At 38.4% G+C, this 26079-nt stretch overlaps 1 protein-coding gene across 10 annotated transcripts in view; it reads right to left on the bottom strand.

The window, feature by feature from the left end:
* The window catches only part of SLC8A1 (solute carrier family 8 member A1), a 458773-nt gene that overhangs the window by 86825 nt on the left and 345869 nt on the right, over positions 1 to 26079 (bottom strand). For 4 of the 10 annotated variants that reach the window (XM_012173106.4, XM_012173120.4, XM_042246259.1 and 1 more), the window contains 4 exons: positions 7813 to 7919; positions 4757 to 4777; positions 4292 to 4309; positions 4164 to 4178 (listed from right to left, as the gene is read on the bottom strand). In XM_012173106.4, the coding sequence (XP_012028496.1) occupies positions 4164 to 4178; positions 4292 to 4309; positions 4757 to 4777; positions 7813 to 7919 (161 nt within the window). Of the gene's footprint in view, positions 1 to 4163; positions 4179 to 4291; positions 4310 to 4756; positions 4778 to 7179; positions 7284 to 7812; positions 7920 to 26079 lie in introns of all 10 variants that reach the window. The other 6 variants (XM_060412238.1, XM_042246257.1, XM_060412237.1 and 3 more) reach the window with 4 other exon arrangements.

Here is a 26079-nt window from a genome sequence, read left to right as displayed (position 1 = left end):
GGGAAAAGGCTGTATACACTGGCAGGCTTACAAGGGTGTTCCATTGTCACCATGACTGGCTGGATTTCCTAGTTGACATCTGACTGACAGATGCACCTGCTATTGGTTTCTACCAAGAGTTCCCATAACTGACCTGGGAATCATAAGATTCACACTCTGCGCAAACTCTGCCATATGCTTGCTGTCTATACTTGGACAAGGTGTTTCTTTCAGATTCAGTTTTCTCAACTGTTAAGAGAAGTCAGACTTGAAGGGGATTTGTTCTTCTAACCCAAGCACCGGAGGGTCTAAAGTGTGTTTAACTGTTGGAATTTTCATAGCTTGGCTTCCTTAGAAAGCCATGTGCCTTATGAAAACTATCACATGATAAGCATAATATGATCAGAAGAGTAACTTTTAAAGAGGTATATTGACTATTATGCACTTTTAATTAATTAGAAAAATTTAGCTGCCTTTTTTGGGAATAAAACATGCCTCTCTCTTTGCAAACTGAGCCAGAATACTTAATTTTATTAAAAATATCCAAATCAATGCACTCTAATTTCCCTGCTTTGGGGTCTTCCTATTTTTGTATTTGTTTGGAATTCATACTAGTGTATTTAAGAGACACTGTGGAGGTTCTGGATTGAAATGGGATTAAGATGCAAGTAGGAACGTATGAGTCGGGAGGAAGGAATTAAAAGTGCTGGAAACAGTCATCACATGGCCTTGGACGTAAAGGCCAAGCTCTGAGCCCTGGATGAGTGGTTGGAGCAGATTGATTAATCTCTTTGAACCTTCATTCTTCTCCTGTAAGTGAGAAAAAGTCTTATCCTGTAAGGTTGAAGATCAAATGATATAATGAATAAGAGATGCTTTCCAGATTCTAATGAGCTATAACGTAATAAGGGTTATAATGTTATGGGCCTGGAGGGTCAAGGGGGGATTACATCATAGACAACAACAAGGGCCTTCCAATGAGGCAAAGATAAGCAGCAACAGGGAAAGATTTGCAAATTCCAAAAGCATCCCCAGCATTTAATGTCCACTACTAATGACATTTCTGAAATAGAGACGCTGCGTTGTGGACTAAACAACTTTTTCAATTTCCATATATCCTGATTTAAATTAGATTTTCAAACTCAGCTGCAAAGACCGTGTAAATCTGCAGTCAAAGTCCAAGAGCCAGATTAATTCTCTAGTAGAGACTGCTCCTGTGTCTCAAAGCCTTGACTTCAAAGCTTCAAATTGACTTCAAAGGAAAGCTCTTCAGGGCTTGCAGCTGCTTTTCACTGTGTAGACCTACATCTGGACATGGAATAACAGACTGGTTCCAAATAGGAAAAGGAGTGTGTCAAGGCTGTATATTGTCACTCTGCTCATTTAACTTCTATGCAGAGTACATCATGAGAAACGCTGGGCTGGAAGAAGCAGAAGCTGGAATCAATACTGCCAGGAGAAATATTAATAACCTCAGATATGTAGATGACACTACCCTTATGGCAGAAAGTGAAGAGGAACTAAAAAGCCTCTTGATGAAAGTGAGAGAGGAGAGCGAAAAAGTTGGCTTAAAGCTCAACATTCAGAAAATGAAGATCATGGCATCTGGTCCCATCAATTCATGGGAAATAGATGCGGAAACAGTGGAAACAGTGTCAGACTTTATTTTTGGGGGCTCCAAAATCACAGCAGATGGTGACTGCAGCCATGGAATTAAAGGACGCTTACTCCTTGGAAGAAAAGTTATGACCAACCTAGATAGCATATTCAAAAGCAGAGACATTACTTTGCCAACAAAGGTCTGTCTAGTCAAGGCTATGGTTTTTCCAGTGGTCATGTATGGATGTGAGAGTTGGACTGTGAGGAAGGCTGAGCACTGAAGAATTGATGCTTTTGAACTGTGGTGTTAGAGAAGACTCGTGAGAATCCCTTGGACTGCAAGGAGATCCAACCAGTCCATTCTGAAGGAGATCAGCCCTGGGATCTCTTTGGAAGGAATGATACTGAAGCTGAAACTCCAGTACTTTGGCTACCTCATGTGAAGAGTTGACTCACTGGAAAAGATTCTGATGCTGCGAGGGGTTGGGGGCAGGAGGAGAAGGGCACGACAGAGAATGAGATGGCTGGATGGCATCACTGACTCAATGGACATGAGTCTGAGTGAACTCTGGGAGTTGTTGATGGACAGGGAGGCCTGGAGTGCTGCAATTCATGGGGTCACAAAGAGTTGGACACGACTGAGCAACTGAACTGAACTGAGACCTACATTTTAGAACTTTCCCCAGAGGTATCTATAGAGAGTGGATCCCAGATATTCTTGGTTCAAGAGAAGAAGGGTCATGTAAAGTGAGAGGAACAAACCGATGTAGAGATCCTCAGAGGGTCTGCAAATTCTCTCATTTTAACTGCATCATTGCAAGTTTTGGGAAGAGGTGGTAACACCAGAAAAACTGCTATTGGAGATTAAAATCTGAACCATAAGAAATAGCTTAATGAACTATATGAAAAAGTAGGAAACCGTTGAAAGACATGATTCTGTCCTCTTGGATGCATAATGTATCCAAGACAGAAAATGTTAGATATTATTAGTCAGGTATTCTAGAACTTGATATGAACAATTTCCGTGAAAAGAAAATTAGATACCATTAATTACTTACTAAGAAGAAAGATGCTTCAAGTGATACATAAGAAAGCCCCTAAAAGTAAAATCTTGACAAAGTCAATGATAAAACAGGAAGATATCCAAACACATCGATACATTTTAACAAGAGATTCTATCTACCCTAAAGACTGTGTGAAGGTCTCAGGGCCAAGCAGTAGATACTACTATTCCTACCTTCCTCAATGCACACAAGGATCAATTACTTATTGGGTGATTGAATCAGAATATTTCCAAAAAGACTTCAGTAAATGATAAGATGAAAAAGAAAAGATTAAAGTTTTCAAAGTAAATGTACATTCCTGCTTTCAGATTCAAAACTAGCATCATTGGCAGTGCAGAACCGGGAAGACTTGACCTAGGAGAAAGTCAGGTGAATCAGGTTTAAGAAATTCTCTATGAGCACCTGCCCTGCTGAACATTTCTATCCTTTTCAAATTCTATGTCTCCAAGAGCCTGTGAATTATTTTGTCATTAAACTCTGTGTCTGGAGAGAAAGCAGTGGAGAGCAATAGTCCATGTGAAATTGGATGCATTCAGAAAGTTCCACTTTGACAGAATCATGTTGAAACTTCCTAATCATGAGTTTACACTGATGGTGGTTTAAGTTAACCCCAACCCCCACCATAACATTTTCAAATAGAATTTTTGAGAATGTTTCTTTTCTAAATATATTTGTTTAACTATCTTGTTTCAGAAAAAAATAATTAGATTATTGATATCTACATAATTGTATTGGAAAATGCCACAACCACTGGGATAGCCTTTAGAGACATCTTCAACCTGCAGCTTCAGACAAACTAGAAGGATATTTACTTCCCTCTCTAAATCTACATGGATGATTTTGAAAGTGTGCAAAAATATTTAAGGTCAAAAGAGAGGATGCGGTAAGGAAATATTGCCCTTCTATAAATCAGGAAATAGCTTTAAAGTTGTGCTTAAAAATGCAATCAACAGTGGCTGGGTACCATTCTGAATTTAAGCGTTTAAAATGTTTTAACTAGAATATGGAGTTTTTACAGAACACTTTGTCGTCCACTTCAAGTGGCAGACATATTACTCGTTACCATGTTAAGAATGCTAAAACTTCTCAGAAGGGTGTGGTGGGCAGAGCGAAGCCCTGCTTTGTCTTCTCCCAATAGGACATTATCTATGATTAGAATCCTGAGCTTGGGCCAGGGAGTTGGCTTGGATGTCAACTCCTCTGCTTCCTTGAGACTAGCAGTCATTGTATTTATTCTGGTACTCTCTGGAGCATCTAGCAGAGTTCCCTTACATGATCAACACTATATGTACATCTGTAAATTGATCAGTGTCAAAACACGACCAATTACAGGTTCCAATTTGCTCATAAATAAACACAACACACCCATTGTTAATGTGTAAACATTAAATGTGTAAAATCAGCCACAGCACACCGTGTACCACAGCTAAAGGTTAATTCAGGATAAGTAAGACACGGTTCTTATTCGATATTTAAGGGTAACTGGGATAAAATGAAGAATGTTTTAAAAAATTGTCTTACCATACAGGTATTTCCCTTCATTAAAAGGAAATAAAAATGGGAAATAATTTTTTAAAATGTAAATAACACATGGTGAGAACAGATAGTAAAAAATAAAATTTGGTTCATTAGACTTAAAAAATTCATACCTGTTATTGTGAAGCCACCTAAAAAAGAAAGAAAATAAATAAATGTTACCATTTGTTTCATTTACACTCTAAATAACAAATACCAGTGACACCAGACCACCTGACAACCCATCCAAGGTACAAAAACTTGCCAAATTGTATTTATAATTAAGAAAGGTATGGAAACATCAATTCATGACTTAACCATTAATCATTCTTTTACGGTTATGATGTTCAGTGCACAAATTTAATTCTTGTGCATGCCTAAAAAAATCACTGATTTTTTTGAAAAAGGTAATACTAAACTCAAAGTGGAATGCAAACTATCTGACTTCCACAAAATTATGAGGCCAATCGCTCTAAACAACAATCTTGTTAATAAATCAATAGAAATAAAAGATAAGTCAGAAAGCTACTATGGTACCTGATAGAAAAGGAAAATAACCTAGAAAAATGGAAAGGAAATGCAAGAAATGAAATGCTTACCAAGCTCATTCAATAACAGGGCTGTGAAGGAAACAGACAAAGACAAACACAGAATAAGAGAGCAGATGAATAATGAAAGTAAGAGGAATATCAGCAGAAAGAAATCCAGGCAGATCTGATTATAGTGGTCGGGAGCTGCTACTAAATGGTGCAAGCCAAGTAAATGCGGCATTGGGAGTATTTCCCAAAAAAATCCCTAATTTCTGCAAATGGGTGTGAGTGATTGTATATATAAACAATTCACTTTATATATCATTTCTTGACATTTAAGAAAACATGTCCACTCTATGTTTACACACAGTGTATATATCTAGTTTGCCAAATATAGCAGAAATACGTTATGAAGTTAATCTTAAATCTTTGAGTGAGTCTTCCTCATGAAATATTGCCTGGGAGTTAGTGAGTTCAATAGACAAAAGTCTGAAATCATCCAGGATCTCAGGGATTGTACTTTTCATGTACCTTTCAATGAAAATGGAGAAAACATCTTACGACATTTCATTTCGGCCATCCCTCCTGATAAGGAGATTTTGACCCAAGGTGAAGATCTCTCACTGGAGGCTCTATATGCATGATATTTTGGTCATCAGGGAATGCTTAGGTTTTTTTAAATCCTCAAAACTTGAGTCCCAGGAATTAGTGCTTATTTGGGTGTCCTTCTCTATGACTTCTGCGCATTCTAATCGGACAGCCACATCGCTTCTTGTGGACACATAATTTCACAGAAACTGACAAGTCAGCCAGGGAAGGCTTGTGGTGGGGGGAGAGGACATACATATTTTGTCTTTCAGGCTATGTGCTTTAAACTCAGACTGTAACTGTAGCACTTTATTTTGGTGAAATCTATTGCCTGAATGTATCAAACAAATTACTTCCAGATGAGAATGTTACAATTACTTCTTTAGGACCAGTTTTCTAATGGTAGTGGCATTAGAGGAAACTTTCAAAAACAAGTCAGTCATTTTACTTACGATGACACAGATCTACTTGGTGGGTGTCGAAAGCAGATAGTACTATCAAGGAATTTTAATTTGCTTTTATATGAAGGCATATTTTACTAAAATGACAATCGAAAGAGCTGTGTATCCAAGATGCTCTTCTTTGAGAATACAATTAGAAGTAAGTGCTTTTTCCTGTATGTTAACGAGGCATTTTTGATCCCATCTTTGTAAGAAGTCAGCACAATTTTCTAAAGTGTCTTTTTCTTTCACCTGCTATGGAGCATATTAAATAAGCTGCATTAAAATGGGTCCCCAGTGCTCCTCCTCCATCATTCCAAAGGCTCCTGTTACCTTTTTGAACTTGTCCTGATTAAGTCAGGACAACTTTGTTTTTCTGATGGACTCAGAGGCCAGTGTGTTCTAATAAAAGCAAGATTAGTTAAATTCCCCCAAATGTTGGGTCTATATAGGAATTAGTCTTTTGTATTTGATTTTTCCTTTACATGTAAAAATATATATTTCTTGCAAAGTGGTCATTTAACCATTTAAACTGTTCTCATCAATTGTTTGAATGCAATCAATATGTACTATGTTCATTTTATAGATACCATTAAATTTACCATTCCTTTTAAAATGGCCACTATTAGAGGGTAATTATGGGAAGCCTTTAGAATAATTCAAAATTTTAAAAAAACCCTATTTTTAAAGCTGATATAAAATTCAGCTTTATTTAAAAATTTATTAAAATTTATAAAAATTAAAAAAAAATTTAATTTCATGCTGTTTTTTATTTTTAGAAAAAATTTCTTGGTTAGAAATCTGTCAGTTCAGTAAGAATTGAGAGAGTTTGAAGCATAAGGCAGAATCAGCCTTAATTAAGGGTTAAGTTCTTAACCAACTATCATCATGTCCTGTTTACTAAAGAAAATTCACATGCTTATAGGTTTTATACCTTTCAAATTTCATATCTGATGATATGAATAATACTATGCAAAAATGAATACTACTCTTTAAAGATCTTTGTTCTTACTGTTTTTTTTTTTTTAAACTGGCTTCTCTAAGGAAGACTAATTATTGAATTCTGAAATTTCCTATTATTTACCATGAGATGCAACTACCATGGCTAATATGTATACAGTAGTGTCTATCGCTAACATATTAGGGGATGCTTAGTAGCTGGAACCAAATTTTTGAATGATTCCTGGGCAGTGGAAAACTAAACCCAGAAATTATTCTTTTATGTCATCCTTTCTGAATTACGAAACTGTCTTCCATTATTTCTGAAATCTGGTATCAATTAAGGTGAATTGGCATTTCTTGGTGCATTGTGAAATAGGGAAGGGAAATGAAATTGCTAAAGCTTCAAAGGAGAGGAAGTATAGTACTTGGAAGCGAGGAAGAGGAGAGAGTTAAGTGTGAGAGTAGGGGACACGGAGAGAAGAGTACAATTTCTCGCTGGTATGTCTTTGTATACTCTCACACCTTTCATTCCTCTTCTTATCCATTTTGGTTCCTCAAGCACAAGGGAGAAACTGCACTCTTTCTCATATTCCTCACGGTCAAATATTCTAATGGTAATGATCTTCCTGTGGGAACACAAGACAAAGGCAAAACAAATGGTTGGAGTCACACGCTCATGCTAGGTGTTCACCAAGCAGCATGTTACTGTGATGTTATGGAAGGAGAACTGGCCACACATGGACCTCCCGGAGTATGTAAAAGGGCATCCAGGGACTCTCAGCTGGCCCCCGCCAATCTTCTCTGCCAATCCATCACTGATACAAATTCTTCTGCTTCAATTTAGCAATCAGGAGGTACCCCAAATTAAGAAATCAGACAGTTGGCTTTATGGGGGTGTAGCCAGCATCAGCACCAACATTTCCAGCAATGGAAGCGTGGCCGCACTGCCGATGCTCAGACTGCAATGTGCAGAGTGGCCCAAACTGGTTGATGGGGCTCCAGGCCAGCCCTACTGTGGCCCCAAGGAGATCTATGCCCTGTTACATAGGTGGAGGGATGTGTGCCTCGTAAGTCACGTTCTGAAGAGTGCAGGCATCCAGGGGTGGCACAGGCCAGCAGAAGCTGTTGGGCTCAGCCCTGGAGCAGCTCCCCCACCTTTCTTCTCACTCATCTCCACCAGGCGGGGCTCTCCAATCTCAAGGAAGAAGGTCTTGTTTTTCTCATACTCCTCATCATCAATTACCTTGACTGATATTGTTTTGCTGAAACAGAGAAGAATAGAAATTGACGAACAAGGGGAAGAGGAAAGAGAAGAGAAGGAACACAGAGAAGAGGGAAAGCAAGGTTAACGAGCGGCACTTCCAGACAAACGCCAGCTGAGAAACTTCTGGACTGTGAGACTGTCCTTCCAGAAAGGGTGTGGGCTGGGTCTGAGAGACCAGAGAGATCACCCAATGCACAGCGCCCCTGCCCAGGGCCACAGAATTATTTCAGTCAAAACACAGCTCTCATACTGCTGGGTTCATCGTCATTGTGGGAAGCAGAAAAACACAGATCACAATAATAAGAAAAGAAAAATATAAGTAAATACCTTAACCATAGGACTGTCTGAGCTATGCTCTGGAATTCACTCCTGTGATACAAACAAGTAAACCGCATCAAAATATGAACAGAGGCTACCTCTGTTCATAACAGGCATGAGGATCATTTTTGTGAGGATCATTTTGTGAGGCTTTCATTTTGCTTTATTTCCAAACATGACATTTTAATCATAAAATTTTAATTATATATATATACATATTTATATTTATATATATACATATATATATATATATATATAAAAGGATCACAAAATAAAATATCTTACCCCACCCAATGTCCTAGAGTGAAACTCATTTTCAAGTGAGTCAGATTTTCCACCTAGATCACAAGGGGAGGTTGTGTTTTGTCTCTCTAAAGATGAAGGCCTCTTAAAGTGGGGGTGAAAAGGGATGTTTTATTTTCTTCCCTCCCAAAGTTGAGTTTCAGCTTAGACAAAGTACACTCTTTATCCTCCTTGCAAACTCTATGGATATGTCAAGACATTGCAATAAGAATTCTTCCTGCAATCGATCCTTTAGCACTTTTTGCCTTGTTGTCTTATGGTTGTGATTGACAGGCAGGCATGACAAATGCAAATCTGCAAATCTCAGCCTCCCCTAAGCCTTGATGACTCTGAAGAGGAATCTAGTGTTACCTTCCAATTAATAAGGGTTTAATCACTTCATGTATTACAACTTACTCAGAGCCCCAAAACCCGCGTTTGTTCTTGAAAATATCTTTTATTCAGTAACACTGGCCAAGAATATTTCTGACTAAAGGTTTAAAAATGATGAGTTTTCAAAGACACACAGTTTTAATGTCATGCACATTATTTAGTTTTGGTGGAATTTTCCAGGTTTTCTATAAAGGTCTCTCTTTTATTCTTTTTTTGATTATTGATCAAAGCTCTCAAGTTTCATTTAGACCTACACATGCCAAAGAGCACCAGCCTTCTTTTCTCATATGAAGGAGAATAAACGTAGAAGTTGCTTTTAATTCTCTGAATTTCCCAGCCTCTAATGCTAAGTGAGAACAAATGACTGCTTTTGGTTCTAAAGAGCCTCATAACCTCCTCCCTGCTCCTCACCTAAAGAACATCCCCCATAACACTCACATCCCAGTGGCTCACTGCTAAGGAATTGGAACACATGATAGTGTCTTTCTATCTCAGCTTTGTCTTCAAAGACTGAAATAGTAAGGCTAGCTGAGCACCTGTCAATGACTAAAGCAATATCATTTTTAAAGAACGGTTAGATATTTGTAAAACTACCAACAGTCTGACAAAAGTCCAGCCATGTATTTATATATATATATATATACATATATATACACACACACACACACACACACATATATATATATAGAGTGAACAATTCCTAACTTCCAAAACTATGTTCTGAAATTCACCAATTTACTTTATGTCTATAACCAGCCTGCTCTGACTATATCAGGGTATCTGAACATTCCTCAGTATCCAAAAACATACAAAATATTAGAGAAAGCACAAGAAGATAAAGGAATTGATGATACATGTGTTTTTCATTTTAGAATGAATTTGGTAAGTGAGATCAAATTTATTCTTCAAAAAACTGCCAAACATCTACCTTATTTGTCATCCAAATTATGCATTTTAGGTATTAATTTCCACCTTACTGCCTTATAATCATAAACTATACTTGTACGTAGCTGCTAAAGCCTTCAGCATCATATGATGGTGTGCGGGAAAACGCTGGTGGGCATTAGAAGGGTCCTGCTACTGTCTTTTGGACCTAATGGCCTCTAATCAAGATACTTCACGGTAGAGTGCATGTTGCAATGCTCTTGCTTATATTACATAAAAACATTTGACTTGTCTTTTTCCATCCTGTATTCCCAACCCATCCCAGATCTCATGCATTATTATAGAATAAAGCATAGTGGAGGTGCTTGGAGTGGTCTTTCTATTAGGGCAAGCATTTGTTTAGAAGGGGCTCCCAGTTTCATTCCCAAAGGGCAACATGACCACTTATTCATAAATAAACAGAAAAAAATAAGTAACAGTGTTTCTGATCCTTGGTGAATTTAATCTGCTATTGCTGTGATAGGTTTATTTTCTACATTCTGAGTAGCTGATCAATGTGAAAAACATAGGGTCTCACCCCACCCATTTATATAATAAACACTTAAAATTGATCAATAGAGTATCTCTAGTCACTGGGATTATAATCCTTAGAAAACGTTTTAGTACTTGATAACTGTGACACTGGAAGATCAACTATAAAGGAAAAGAAAACAGTACTTCTGCAGGTGCCTGGCAAAGGCACCTAAAATAGATGGGATTTGCATAATGGTATGTCATTTCAAAATCATTAGTAATACAATCAATAGTGCCCCTGACAGGAGGAGTCATTAAATCACATATTGATTTTACTCCTCTTGCTCAGTATAGCTATTAATAGGAAACTTGATTATTAAAGGAAAATTCAGTCAATTTAAAGAGGCAAGATAAAGAAATCAATATGAATTAGTCCTCTGAATCAAGAGAGGCAAAAATCAGAAGAGATTGGTAATGCTCATCTTTTGCTTTAGAACAAAACTGTTTCTCCCCCTAGCAAAGGTGCATGCGTGCTAAGTCACTTCAGTCATTTCTGACTCTGTGCAACCTTATGGACTGCAGCTCCCCAGGCTCCTCTGTTCATGGGATTCCCTAGGCAAGAATACTAGAGTGGGTTGCTGTGCCCTCCTCCAGAGAACCTTCCCAACCCAGGGATGGAACCTAAATCTCTTGTGTCTCCTGCATTGGCAGGCAGGTTCTTTATCACTAGCGCCACATGGGAAGCCCCTTAACAAAGGCAGAGAGGTGCAACTAACCTACGTAAATTTTAAAGGATCATATCCTTGGCATGTCTTTGGCTCACTTTCCAGAACCTAATGAAAGACTATGGCCCCTTCTTTCATCATGGGCTAAGTAAATAAGATGGGGTTGGTTTGGTGAAAACCCCAGTTTCACTTTTAGCTTGATAATCAGCAGAAGCACATCTCTCTCTGCTCCTCACAGTTCTGCAGTGGAAATTAAATCTCAAGGACTGAATGATCTTAGTGGTCCTTCACTTTGCCCGCATTGCCACACCAATCCCATATTCATAGGGCTTTTGCACTGCAACAAGACTCTCTCTCTCTGAGCACATAGATTCATGTTGGCTATACTTTGGTTCTATTTATCAATGGGAAGCGGTCAGATAACTGCTATTCTTTCTTTTTTTGAAGTATAGTTAATCTACAGTGTTATATCAGTTTCAAGTGTACACCAAAGTGATTCACTTATATATATATATATATATATATATATAATTATACTAGTTTTATTATTTCTTTAAATCAGCAAGTTAACCAAAACAAAACTGAAATAGTTGGGGAGATCCAGCCTTTCTCCCAACAACACCACCTGCACTAATTTTACACTGATAAGGAACAAACAGAAAAATTGTGTCATGTAATTTTCAATCACCATAATCATGATGAAGAAGGTAAGGAGAATTTCTCACTTGATTTTTTTACATCACTGTAAAGTTGAAGAGTATACTATAAAAATTATGTCTCCTGGAAACTAGCAACACAGTTACAAATCTTATGATATCATTAAAACATTAAATAATTTCTCAGGATGGCCAAAATATTTATGGAGATACATTTTGGTTCCATTTCTAGGAAAAAAAAAAAAAAGCATTTGGTTAAGAAAGATCAAATTATTTAGTGGAAAAATACAGGTCCTTCCTTTGATTTTTGCCTTTCCTTTGATGATACCAAAGCCACATCTATGTTTTATTTCTCAGTCTTTCTCTTATCTGATGGGTTTCATAGGACCCAAATTCCTTCAAGCATCCTAGTCAGGAGTTCTTATATCAGGGGGTGCCTCAGGCAAACTATGAGAAAGAAGAGAAAGAGATGGTGTTATTAGCAAGAGTCATAAAATGAAATCTCTTCAGTATACTAATATCTCATTATTAAGCCAAATTTGAATCAGCCTCTTTTCAAATTTCAGCTTCAATTTGTCCTTCTGTGCTTTCTTCTCCCTAAGACTACTCTTGAAGTTGAGAGAAGTGAGAAAAGAGGAGTTGGAGGATGAAAAAGAAGAGAATCTTTCTAAATCCTCATAAAATAGAAAGATTTTACTGAGGATTCCACATATATAGGTGCTGCAATCTCTCTTTAGAAAAGATTTTCTTAAAGATTTAACCTCTCTTTAAATCAGAGGTCAACAAACTGAAGGGCATTTTGCATTAGTTCACCCATCTTTCTAGCAGGCCTGGAAGTAACTTCTACCATTTAACAATTCACAGAGGAAACAATAACTGAGAAGTAAAGAAACTTCCAAAGTCACAAAGTGAGGCTCCTGTGACCGGATCCACAGGCAAGTATCTTTCAGGTACATGACCTACAAGGTCCTTGTTCATTGAGCTGTGCAGTATTTTTATGACCACTTTAAAAGATCTAAATTATTACCTTGAATTAATACAGAAGTTTATTGTTTAATCTTTATGTTAACAAAGACTGCCTAGATGAGCAGCAATAGATTTTTAATTCTATTTTTAAAAGGAAAGCAGTACATATTATATTGGATGATGGTGTATTAAAAAGTTAAATCCTTGAGGTGATAAAGATCCTATCAGGATTAATTGAAAAATGCCACAAACACATAGGGGCTTCCCAGCTCTGAGGAATATGAGCAGCCAACCAACAGCCTTGGCTTCACCGAGGGGCTTGTTAGAAATGCAGAGTCTTGGAGCCTGCCCCAGATCCACCAAATCAGGTCTGCATTTTATCAAGACCCCCCGAGGACACCAATGCAAGTAAAAGTTTGAGAAGCACTGATCTAGACAGGAAAAAGTGTTCTTAAGTCTCATAATAAATGAAAAGGCTAGTGATAGTTGGGCTTGTGTTTTGAAACTGTCTGCATATTCAAACTGAAAATCTAAATGCTTAGGCTGGGCCCGCTCCAGATCAGTGAGATGATGAGACTCTCCAGTTCAGGGGTCTCAGCATGAATACAGTTTTTAAGAGTTTTCAGGGGATTCTGATAATGTAACTGGGGCTGGCAGCTGACTAATGAAGAATCGGCATGTGTGTCCTGATGCTTAAAAGAATATATTAATAAGGAAAAGGTAGCACTGTGGGGCTTCCCAAGCGGCGCTAATGGTAAAGAACCTGTCAGTACAGGAGATGTAAGAGAAAGGGTTCAGTCCCTGGGTTGGGAAAATCCCCTGGAGGAGGGCACAGCAACCTACTTAGTATTTTTGCCTGGCAGGCTACAGTCCATAGGGTCGCACAGTCACGCGCGACTGAAGCGACTTGGTGTGCACACACAGGTAGCATTGTGAGCAAGGGAGGCTCAAAGTAAATTTAAGATCTAATTAGAAACCTAGGTTGAAGCATGGGAAAAACATTTAACTTTGTCCTTCACCAGTGTTCTTTTCTGGATTATACAGAGAATGTAAAGTTGTTGTATCTTCCTCTCAGGAAATAGTGGTCTCCACAAGACCCCAGAATAGTTATGGATGAGGAAACACCTTAAACCTCTGGGAAGCAGAGTTTATACTCATTCACAGTGACTTCCTTCCTAGAGAGATAAGAACTCTGGTGCTAGGTTTTAATACAACAGAGGCTTGTTTGGAGAATAGAAAGACAGGGTTTCGACTAACACAGAAGATAGGAATGCCTTCTGTGCCTTGTCTGTGCCTCTCTCAGCCTTGAGCCACATCAGTGGAAGGCCACGTCCGTGGAACTGAAAACATCCCACTTGGAAGCCACCATGCTCAGACTCAAGAAAGAAGTCCCAGGACCAGCCTCATCTGAAGGACAAAGATCGGGTCATTTCTCTGACCACAGAGTGGTGTCATCAGGAAAGGCAAATCTGCAACTGAATCTCCAGTCCATCTGATGTTAAAAGCTTCAGGCTAAACTCCTGTTACTCAAAACGACAAAAAAATCAACTTAAAATGGGCAAAGGATCGGAACAAACAGTTCTCCAAAGAAGGTAAGCCCGTGGCCAGTAAGCACATGAGAAGATACTTAACATCATTTGTCATTAGGAAGATACAGATCAAAACCACAATGAGATACAACTTCAGTCTCATGAAGATAGCTTTAACCAAAAAGACAGATAATCCTAAGTGTTATGGAGAAACAACAAGAACTGGAACTCTCTTACACTGCTGGTGGGAATGTAAAATGGTACAGACGTTTTGGAAAAGTCTGGATGTTCCTCAAAAGTTTAAAAATACAGTTGTTATCAGTTCAGTTCAGTTCATATGACCCAGCAATTCTACTTTGAGGTGGAGCTCAAGAGACTGAAGAACATATGTCACACAGAGACTTGTACATGAATGTTCATTGCAGAATTATTAACAATAGCTAAAAGTTGGAAACAAATGTGTGTCAGCTGATGACTGGATAAACAAAATGTGATACATCCACACAGTGGAATATTATTCAGCAATTAAAAGGATCAGAATTCTGATTCATGCTACTAACAGGTAGCATAATACTGCTGCTACTGCTAAGTCCCGTCAGTCGTGTCTGACTCTGCAACCCCATAGACGGCGGCCCATCAGGCTCCCCCATCCCTGGGATTCTCCAGGCAAGAACACTGGAGTGGGTTGCCATTTCCTTCTCCAATGCATGAAAGTGAAAAGTGAAAGTGAAGTCGCTCAGTTGTGTCCGACCCTCAGCGACCCCATGGATTGCAGCCTACCAGGTTCCTCCGTCCATGGGATTTTCCAGGCAAGAGTACTGGAGTGGGGTGCCATTGCCCTCTCCAAGGTAGCATAATAACGCCACCCTAAAACATACTGCTGTGGTATACTGACTATTTTGAGCTTGTCACTGGTGTTTAGTCTTTAAGTTGCATCAGACTCTTTGAGACCCATGGACTGTAGCCCACCAGGTTCCTCTGTCCATGGGATTGCCCAGGCAAGGATACTAGAGTGGGTTGCTATTTCTTTCTCCAGGGGATCTTCTCAACCAGGGATCAAACCCACGTCTCCTGCATTGGCAGGTGGGTTCTTTACCGCAGAAGCAGCAGGGAAGCCCATTTTGAGCTGAGAGCACCTAAAAATAGCCAATACAGGGAGACACTTCTCTGAAACCCTATCTGCCTAAAGACAGATGCTTCATCAACCAGGGAAACTGACTCATCACCAGAAAGGAGACTAGAAGTGGACATCACTTATCTCCCATCTTTTTTTCTAAGGGCCCATTCATTTTTTTCTAATAATTATGTACTCTCCCCTAGAAGCTTAAATCCCCCTTCCCATTTCCCTAGGAAGAGAGTATTTAAGATTGCATTTAAGCCACCTCAGAGAATGACTCATTTCTCCCTGGGTATCTCTCATGTACATATGTTAATAAAATTATTTATTTTTCTCTTGCTCATCTGTCTTTTATGACATGCTCTCAGCCAAGAACTCTAAATGGTAGAGGGAAAATTATTTTTCCTCCCCTACACCTTGACATGGATAAAGCTTGTAAACATTAAGCTAGGTGAAAGAAACCAGACATAAAAGTTCAGACATTGTATGATTCTATTTATGTGAAAGTAGAATAGGCAAATCCAGAGAGACAGAAAGTAGATTGGTGGTTGCCTCAGGGCTGAGGGTTGGGGAATGAATGACAGGTGACTGCTAATGAGCATGGGATTTCATGTGGGGTAATGAAAATATTCTAAAGTAGATTACAGCCATGGTGGCACACGTCTGAGAATATATTAAAGCCCTCTGAATTGCACGTTAAATCGGTGAATTCTCTGGTATACGAATTGTATTTCAATAAACGTGTTATTACAAAACACAGCAACAACAGAAAACAAGCTTCAGGATAAAATCATGATGTAGAAAAGACTGTTTCTTAGGGTAAGAAAAGGTTGTGAGAATGCTTGGGGTGAATTTTCAGTTAGAAGTTTCACATTTTGTGAGTCTGCCAAACAGGGAGCTAGGGTGCTGCATGGCCATGGGACAGTGAAGACAATTTGAATCAAGGCTGTGTTCTCGCTGTGTCTGCCAGCTCGCTCATCCTTCAATCCATCCCTCTCCCCAGGCAGAATGCTCGCTGCCTCCTCCAGGGTCAAGGGCTATTGATGTCATGCTTTGACAGCATTTCAGGATGTTACCTCGGGCCTGACTTCTTTGGCTGGTTTCTTTCCCTCTAAATATAAAGTCTTAAGGAAAAATCAGAAACAGCATTTCCGTCATAGCATTCATTTAAAAGGAGAGGAAAAAAACTCAATCAAGGATTATGCCTGCTGCCCTTGCAAAGCCAACAGCTCTCTTCACATCACCTAGGGCTTTATCCAGTGCTCTTGTTGGCACTGATTTCGCTCTACCAACAAGGAAAGATATGCTTGCTATGGGTTACCTTTGTATCACTTGGCTTAAATTCCTTGCCCATTTTAAGCTTTCCCCCACCCCACCCCTCCTTCAACAGTTGATTTTGTGAGTTGCTTAGTGATTTGGAATCAGGGAAAGAAAGGGGCAGTCAGAGAAGACCCACAGATATCTTCTTAACATTTTCCGTAAGTGACACAAATCAATTCTCCCTCCAATTAACATTCCAAATAGGATAAGAACAGACTGCTTTTCATATTATTTCTAATAATATTTTTACACCCTTTTCAGATTATTGGTGAGGAACTTTTGCCCTGACTTCACTTGGGAGTATGTTTAAGTTTCCATTCTAAGCTAGTCACAGAAGAGGGACTAGATCATGACTTAAATTGATTGTTTCCTTTGTTGAACTGTCAAGGGCACCAAGCTGGGAGTCAGATTACCCTGGATTTTTATCTTGACTCTGCCACTTTCTAGCTGAGATCTGTGGACCAGTTCTGGCATCCTTCTGACATTTGTATTATTTAGTGTTATGATGATCACATAAATGGTGTCATCATTCATCAACGGCAGATAATAAAACTTCACAGGTGGCTGCAATGAGCAAATAATACAATGCATGCAAAACCATTTTGCAAAGGACTATAACATGTTAGGAAGAGTTATCATTAACTGAAATGGAATGGTTTACTTTATAGTTCTTAACTTTCTCGTTCAACCAGTCACCCAAAGGGGCAGTTGGCAGATGGTAGAGGTGGGTGTCAGAAAATTCTCAATGGAGGGTTTCTCTGGCAGCTCAGTGGTAAATAATCTGCATCAGTTCAGTTCAGTTCAGTTGCTTAGTCGTGTCCGACTCTTTGCGACCCCATGAATCGCAGCACGCCAGGCCTCCCTGTCCATCACCAACTCCCGGAATTCACTCAGACTCACATCCATCGAGTCAGTGATGCCATCCAGCCATCTCATCCTCTGTCGTCCCCTTCTCCTCCTGCCCCCAATCCCTCCCAGCATCAAAGTCTTTTCCAATGAGTCAACTCTTCGCATGAGGTGCCCAAAGTACTGGAGTTTCAGCTTTAGCATCATTCCTTCCAAAGAAATCCCAGGGCTGATCTCCTTCAGAATGGACTGGTTGGATCTCCTTGCAGTCCAAGGGACTCTCAAGAGTCTTCTCCAACACCACAGTTCAAAAGCATCAATTCTTCGGCACTCAGCTTTCTTCACAGTCCAACTCTCACATCCATATATGACTCCTGGAAAAACCATAGCCTTGACTAGATGGACCTTAGTCGGCCAAGTAATGTCTCTGCTTTTGGATATGCTATCTGCATACATGCATATAAATATGCATACTAAGTTGCTTCAGTCGTGTCCAACTCTTTGTGACACTACGGACTGTCGCCTGCCAGGCTCCTCTGTCCATGGGATTCTCCAGGCAAGAAAAGTAGAGTGGGTTGCCATGCCCTCCTCCAGGAGATCTTCCCGAACCAGTGATTGAACCTGGGTCTTAAGCACTGCAGGCAGACTCTTTACCACTGAGCTACCTGGAAAGCCATATATGAATGTGTATGTGTCTAAATAACTGATTCATTTTGCTGTACATCTGAAATAAACACAACTTTGTAAATCAACTATAGTTCAATAAAAAGAAAAGAAGTAACTGGTTAGCTCCCCAGTCCTAACAGGTGTCCCCTCACCAGGGTAGCTAGATACACAAAGGGGGCTGAAGTTATACTTTTCCTGGAGCTCCTGCTATGAAGCATAGCCTGGCAAACCTGGATGGGTGCTAGTCTTTAATTTAAATAGACTCCAAAGAAGAGAGGTGCTAAAGTAGCTAAACCAAAGTAATTCTCCAGGAGGCCTTGTCATCCCTGCACTGATCTCTCTGCATTATCAAGTGGTGATTGAAACCATTGCTTCAAGCAGAGCAACGGGCAGAAATAGCTAAAATCCTGCTGATCTCAGGGGATTCCAGGGCAGTTTCACAGAGCACTGGAGCAGGGGCTTTTCCAGCAGAACCTTGCTCTATTCTATTTTCCTCTGTTTGCTTTTGCATCTGAATGGCAACCAACTCATTTGTTCAGATGCAAAATAGGAACAAGTGTGATTCTTTTTTGATCTCTCTCTTTTTAGCAATCTATTGTTAGCTTCAGGCCTACCTTCCAGTCCCTAGAAGACATGCTGGTTGACCATTTAAAAGAGAGACTGCAGGGATTCTAGAATTGTTGTTTCAATAAATAATAAGCTGAGACTTCTAGAATCCAACTCCTTCCCCCACAAGCTTCTATCCTATGATGATAGTTTAATGCGGAAATCTGGAGGTATTAAAAATGCCCATAATTTTGTGATGTATAAAATTTATACTTTCCCATTGTTTTATCCCCTGTATACACTTCAAGGATAAAGTAATAAGGATCCTGAGTTTGTTACCTCCATGTGCACTGGAAACATTGAGACCATTTGTCAATTTAGTGAAAAACAAAGTGGATAAAGCATTGGATACCATGTTGAAATACACCAAAATGGATCTTAGTCTAGTGTTTTGTTTTTAACACTATTGACATTGTACAAGTTCCATCAGAGAGGGACTTTTAACAAAATGATGGAAGATTCTTACCAACTTTAAACTGATTCCTTAACTTGTTAGGACTGTTTGTAATCTGAGATCTTGACTGAATTCCTTAACAGGAATGAAAAATGTCAACTTCTCTTGAAAAAGTTGTTTTAACAAATTCCTCAAAGTTGAGGATAATGTTAAGACTACTTTGGGGCATCGAATATCTTTTCTACAAACTGAACACATAAACATCTTAGTTCAGTTTTAGAAACTTCTGTTAAGTCCTCAATTTGCCACTGCCCTTTATAAGAATTTGAAATTAGATGAAATTGGCAGCTGTTGATTTCAAAGACACAGTTGGTTTCCCAACCTTCTCCAAAGCTCTCTTCATCTTGAATTTTTTCAGCATTCCTGGGTTTGTCATTAGACTCTTTTCAGAGATTGTTTATACCTTTGGTCCCTCCTCATTTGTCAAGATTCTTTGCTCAAATTAAAGAGTGTCCCTGGAAAGTAGTGGAAAGATCTCACTCTTAGAACATTACAGGAAAGCAGCTAGAATATGCTGAAAGCATTCTAATCCAAAGAAAGTATAAAAGTGAAAGTTGCTCATTCATGTCTGACTCTTTGTGACCCCATGGACAATACAGTCCATAGAATTCTCCAGGCCAGAATACTGGAGTGGGTACCCTTTCCCTTCTCCAGGGGATCTTCCCAACCCAGGGATCGAACCCAGGTTTCCCACATTGCAGGTGGATTCTTTACCAGCTGGGCCACAAGGGAAGCCCAAGAATAACTAGAATGGTGGCCTATCCCTTCTCCAGCGGATCTTCCTGACCCAGGAATCAAACCAGGGTCTTCTGCATTGCAGGTGGATTCTTTACCAACTGAGCTATCAGGGAATCCCTATTCGAAAGATGCCAGCTTTAAAAAACAGAATGCCAAGAAATAAAACTAAGTTTTCCTAAGGTCTCTAATTTATATCCTCTCTCTCTTTTTCTTCCTCCCCTCCTTTTCTCCAAAGTCATAGAAGATTGAATGGCAGATCAATTTCTGCATGCATTTGTATAAAATATTCTAAAAGACAGGATACCAGCAATTTCCTTGAATATAACTAAAATAAGCCAATAATTAATGAACTGATGCTAATTTTTATGTATCACACTTCTATTCCATCGCTAATGCTTTATTGCTATTTTACATTAGATTAAGCAATCAATCCTTATGTCTTCACACTATTGTGGGGATTCAGAATGAGCCTTCCCACTACTGCACGAGTATTATTTTGAGCTACAAGCAGTCAAGACCCTGTGGATTCAAGAGAAACTACTGTCCTTCCATTAACTACCTAGAAGAATTTGGGGATTTTTCCTAGAAAAAGTTATTCACAGAGATAAATTTTATCTAAGTGACCCTATATGTATGGCAGGGTCAGTATCTAACTATCAACATCTGTTTTTCTGCTTTCGGTCCTGTGAATGATCCTCTTGACCTTGGAAGCCCTAGGCTCCTATCCCATTCCTTAGCTCAGGACGACATACAGACCTTGTTTTACCTTTCTGTCTCTGACCCTCTCATGTAGATCGGATCTCTAGTCCTCTCATGCATGTTGGGTCCCCATATATATGAAGTTCAGTTCAGCTCAGTCATTCAGTCATGTCCGACTCTTTGTGACCCCATGGACTGCAGCATACCAGGCGTCCCTGTCTTTTCTCCTGTCAATCTGCCTCACATCAACAACTTAATTCTTAGACCAGCTGGAAGAACCTAGAAGGCAGAAGAAATTTTTCTTTCTCCCTATCTATCCTCTAAATATGTTTGGATTCTAGTTTTGTGTCTCACAATGGAGGCCTATGGTTTATAAAAAACTTACCCAGTGGGTATAAGGCTGGCAAGAGGCTGTGTTCAGGTTTCTTTATCCTGAAGGTGTCATGAAGCAGGCTCTCCAGAAAGTCTATCAACTATTCCAATGTTAATTTATATCCACAAATAACAGAACTATTAAGGCTAATCATGTCCCTCTAGCAGGACTATGGCTCTGAGTGTTTCCACCATACTGGTGGGATAAAACAGCCTCCTAAAATGCTTGTCTTAAGAAAAGGACTCAGGTTGAAAATTCTTACTGTCATTTAATACTGAACCTATGGTTACTTACTCTAAGGGTGCTCTGTAAAGCAGTTATAAAAATGGTATTTATCTCATTTGATTGCTGCAAACAAATTGTGGCAACACGTATAAGATGCTTAACATGGAGACTGGTGTATATGAAGTGCTAAATGAATATTAGCTACGTCTCTTATGACAGAGAGCAATATTGGGTTAAGAACTGGGACTTCTGGGACTGAACTGCCTGTAACTCATGCAAATGAATTAATCTATGCCTTAGTTTCCTCATCAGTAATAATGGAACAATTACAACTGTATCATGAGGTTGTTCAGGGGACTATATGGGAAAACAGAACAGGGCGTGGCACAGGCAGAGCAGTCAATCAGTGGTGGTTATCATAATTAGTGTTATGAGTCCAAAGAAGAAAGGGACTAGGAACTAAAGTATTTCAGTAAGGCTAATTTACCGATATTAAGAGGGAGGTTTGTAGAAATCAGTAATACAGATTTTTAAATTAAATCTTCAGTGAATATATTTCCTTTCCTTGATAATATAGGTAAAACTTGATTCTGAACAGACTTCTGACCTTGTTCATGTCAAACACCTTAAATTGGCAGAATGAGCAAGTTGGTACTTCATAGGCTCTTTTTCACTAAATACAATTTAAATAATATAAACTGCTTTCAGATCATTTGTGTGTTATTTGTCTTAAAGTGTTTTTCCTACTTGTTAACGTCATGCTTATTCATTTTGAGAATTTGACAAATGTAGAAATGAAGGAAAAGAAAAATCACCCAAAAGCCTGCCACTAGAGATTACTATCTGACTTCTAAAAATGTTTGCTTTTAGCTTTTAAAATATACAACTGCATAATTTGGACCATATTTCGTGTATATGTATGTGTGGGTGAGTATAAATAAAATTTGGTGTCATGATTTTTCACTTCCCATGACATAAAAAATACAAAAACTCTCCTTTAAAATGGCACAAGATGTTCCATGAAATGTCTTCACAATAATGTAATTAACTATATCTTTATAGTTATATCTGATAATGGATTATAATAATAATGGATTGTGGGGCATTCATTTTTTTCTCTCCACTGTATCTAAATAGACTGATCTACATTTTAGAGGAGGCAATAACTAAAACAAGCCAAAAATATTATGAACTTTTGGCATTTTTCTATGGATGAGCTACATAGGATTAGGTCTCTTAGAGCTGAATGTTTATTTTCCCTACATTCCTCTTTATATGCTTGAGCCCTTTCCTGGACTCCTAATATAGACAATAACCTTCTTCTTCCAGTTATTCCTAGTGGTCTTTATTGAAGTTCTTGTCTGAATCCTATGGAAAATTTATACATCCCTTTTTAAAAGGAGAAATTCTCTCCTTTGTTAGTCCTAATCATTTAGCTAGTTTTGATGAAAAGTTTTTAAGAATCATCTGCCAGTGTGTTTTCCTAAAAGGCCATTCTGGCTACCTTACTAAGCTTCCACTGCTTTTGTAACAAATAGTTCCTTGAGCTAAATCATTCACAAACACCAATGATTAATCACCCATTCCCAAATTTGTCATCAAAACAGTAGTGGTCATTTTCCACTCGAATTCAGCTCTTGCCTTCCCAAATACTCTACTTTCCAGTCTTAAAGAAGTTCCTCAAACCTTGGTCATAGAAATCTCCTGGTTCATATTATTACACAGATGAGCAAATTGAGATTCACTGAAATTAGCCAACACCTCAAAATTGGTAGATGCAAGCTTCACTGGTGGCACAGATGACAAAAAATCTGCCTGCAGTGCAGGAGACCCAGGTTCCATCTCTGGGCTAGGAAGATCTCCTGGAGAAGGAAATGGCAACCCACTCCAATATTCTTGTCTTGAGAATCCTATGGACAGAGGAGCCTGGTGAGCTGCAGTTCATGAAGTCACAAAGAGTCAGACATGACTAAGCAACTAACACACACACACACACACACACACACACACACACACACAGCATACTCTAAATCCAAATATGGTACTCCCTTTCTCCACAGTTCTAGTGTTTTTCTTCTTGGGTACTGCTGAAATCTTGATCACCACTCTTCAAAGAAAACCCTTCCTTTCCCATCACTTCTTAATGAAGTAAAAACTGATGCTGATAACAGAAGGAAATGCATGATATTCTTTATTAACTCACTGCTTTTCTATCATTGTCCATTCTGCTGGTGGATGCTCTACAAATTAAATGGCTCAGATGATGAAAATACAGACTTCCTTTAGTGAGGATGACCGAACAGAGTCATGACCTGGTGAGTCTCTGATGTGAAAAGAATCTACAATATCCACAGAAACACTAACGAAAGCATAAATAAAAACTAGCCCATAGTCTTATTTGTATCCCAAGTCTTCAGGGCACTATGTTTAGTAGTTATGTGTCTTTGCATTTTTTCTTTCCTTCCCTTCCTTCTTCAGTCAGAGCCATGGTACATTCCTATCAACCACTAGATAAGGAACCTGATGATCTATTTGTACTGAGATAAGAATGGTTGATAATTCTATTTTTTTCCACTTAAAATATACTTCTAATTTTAAAGAGACCCTTATTTGCTTAACTCAAAGGGAGTAATTATGAAAGAAAACAGCTTTGCGGCCATGTGGCAATTCTGTAATTGCTCCGACTAATGTACTTCTATGTGGTGAAATATCTCCTGAGTGTCTAATCACAAACAGGTAAAAATTAAAACTGATATAAATGTTGAATCAAAAGTTTTTACCAGCAAAATATCAAGGGCTTCAATTGGCCCCCTGCTTTCTGCTGATGCTTTCCACTGTGTAGGACACAATAATTCCCTGACTGTGGACTCACATCGAACTTTCCAGAGCAGAACTTATTTGGATGTTTAAATCTTATCTAGGTATTCTATTTAGTTGAATCCTACCCCAAGCAGTAACATTTGGAGCTCATATTCCTAACAGAAGGAACCTAAGGCACTTTATAGGTAATCATCACAGAGAAAATCAGCAAGAAGACAATAAAGCTTCTTATTGATAACAGCAATTTAAAGCTTAAAATAAAAATTAACCAAAACTGGAATAGAGTTTACTGGCTTTGAACTGAAAATGTGTTTTGCTTTTTAATTATTTTTTCTTTTATGTTTCTTATTTGTAATGGAATTTTTCCCTGGTTAGACTTTATAGAACCAGAGCAGGTTTACAGAATGCAAATAATGACATTGTTTAACAATATTGAATCAACTAGACCAAACACTGTGAGAAAGTAGTTGGTGAGCAATTCTGGGATTAATTACAAGGATCCTGATGAGCTGCATTTAAGGTGCACAGTGATTATAGGGGAAAATCTGTTAAGTCGGCTTGGCAAAATTTTTGATTTTTGATTTTGTTATGGATTGCATGAAGTTCACAGTTAGTGTTCAAAAAGCAAATCCTCGCCATTATATCAGCTTCGATGCAGACATAATCTTCTTATAAGGAAAGGTTATTGTTTTTAGGATTTATGCTATTTTATAAATTCTCTAGAAAGGCTGTACTTTTGTTCAGCAAATTTATAGGCAGAGGGGACATAAGAGACCTAGATTTGCATTTGCAATACAGATTTATAGCTTTGGGCTATAAATATAAATACATTTATAGAAATATATAAAGATATGCTTATATTTATATCATATATATGTTTATATATGTTTAAGCAGCATAACCTTGGTCACATCACTTTCTCTCAATTTCAAACTCATTGACTGCAGAATGAAGTTGACAAGAAAAGTATATGAAATAATGTACACGAAAAAAGTTTTTGCACTTCGAGCACTTTCAAATGTAGGGTGCTAACTTAATCTTCTCGTTTTGCAACTTAGGTCACTTAATTATAATAATTTTATATTATTGCCTCTTCAGTTTCCCTCTAAAATATGTATAGTATATTAATATTCATTTTTGGAAAACAGAAGTTTACTGTGTGAACAGAAAAGCAATAATATCTGACAACTTTCCATGGATCTCATTTCAGAGTGATATTTTATGTTTATATAACTAAAACTTAGAATTTATAGCCACATACACTGTTGATTGCCAGAATATGAAATAATACTTTATTAAATGGTTATTAAGATACTGTCCTACTGGATTTTAACACTTACATTGACTTTAATCGTGTAGAATTTGATTTAACTGCTATTAATCATAATATAGTGCCTGGCATACAGCATATTGTGGTCAGTTGTGTCCACCTCTTCGCAGCCCCACAGACTGTAGCCTGCTAGGCTTTCGTCGTCATGGAGTTTTCCAGGCAAGAAAACTGGAGTGAGTTGCTATTTCCTACTCCAGGGAATTTTTCTGACTCAGGGATCGAATCTTGCATCTCCTGCATCTGGCAGACAGGTTCTTTACCACTGTGCCACCTGAAACCGGGTAATAATATAAAGCGATAAAAGAGAAATACGAGTGCTTCTCAAAGATAGGACTATGTATCCTGAATAAATTCTACTAATTCACTAGAAGTAAAAATTATCTATTTTTACTATTTAAGCCAGAAAACCCTTAAAGGTTATCTATGGATTCTCCCGTCTTTGTCAACTTCCTGTCCTCATATAACGTTCTTAAGTCCTGAATAATAAGTTATCTTTGAGTTTCTGGAGTCTTCAAAATTCTCTTTATAGTTCTAAGTAAAGGTCTTTCATGAAGTCAGACTTCCTGATACAGATATTAAAAGATTAGTGAGACTGATGTTGGAATTGAAGAGAATCCATTGAAACACAATTCTGGGTTTTCAGAGCCCCAATAATGTAAAACCTTTTGGCAAAACCATATATACTCAGCAGCCCTGT

This window comes from Ovis aries, chromosome 3, assembly GCF_016772045.2.
Source record: "Ovis aries strain OAR_USU_Benz2616 breed Rambouillet chromosome 3, ARS-UI_Ramb_v3.0, whole genome shotgun sequence".
In the NCBI taxonomy this organism is placed as follows: Eukaryota; Metazoa; Chordata; class Mammalia; order Artiodactyla; family Bovidae; genus Ovis; species Ovis aries.
Note: the sequence above shows the minus strand (reverse complement) of the source record. Positions and strands in the feature narration are given on the sequence as shown.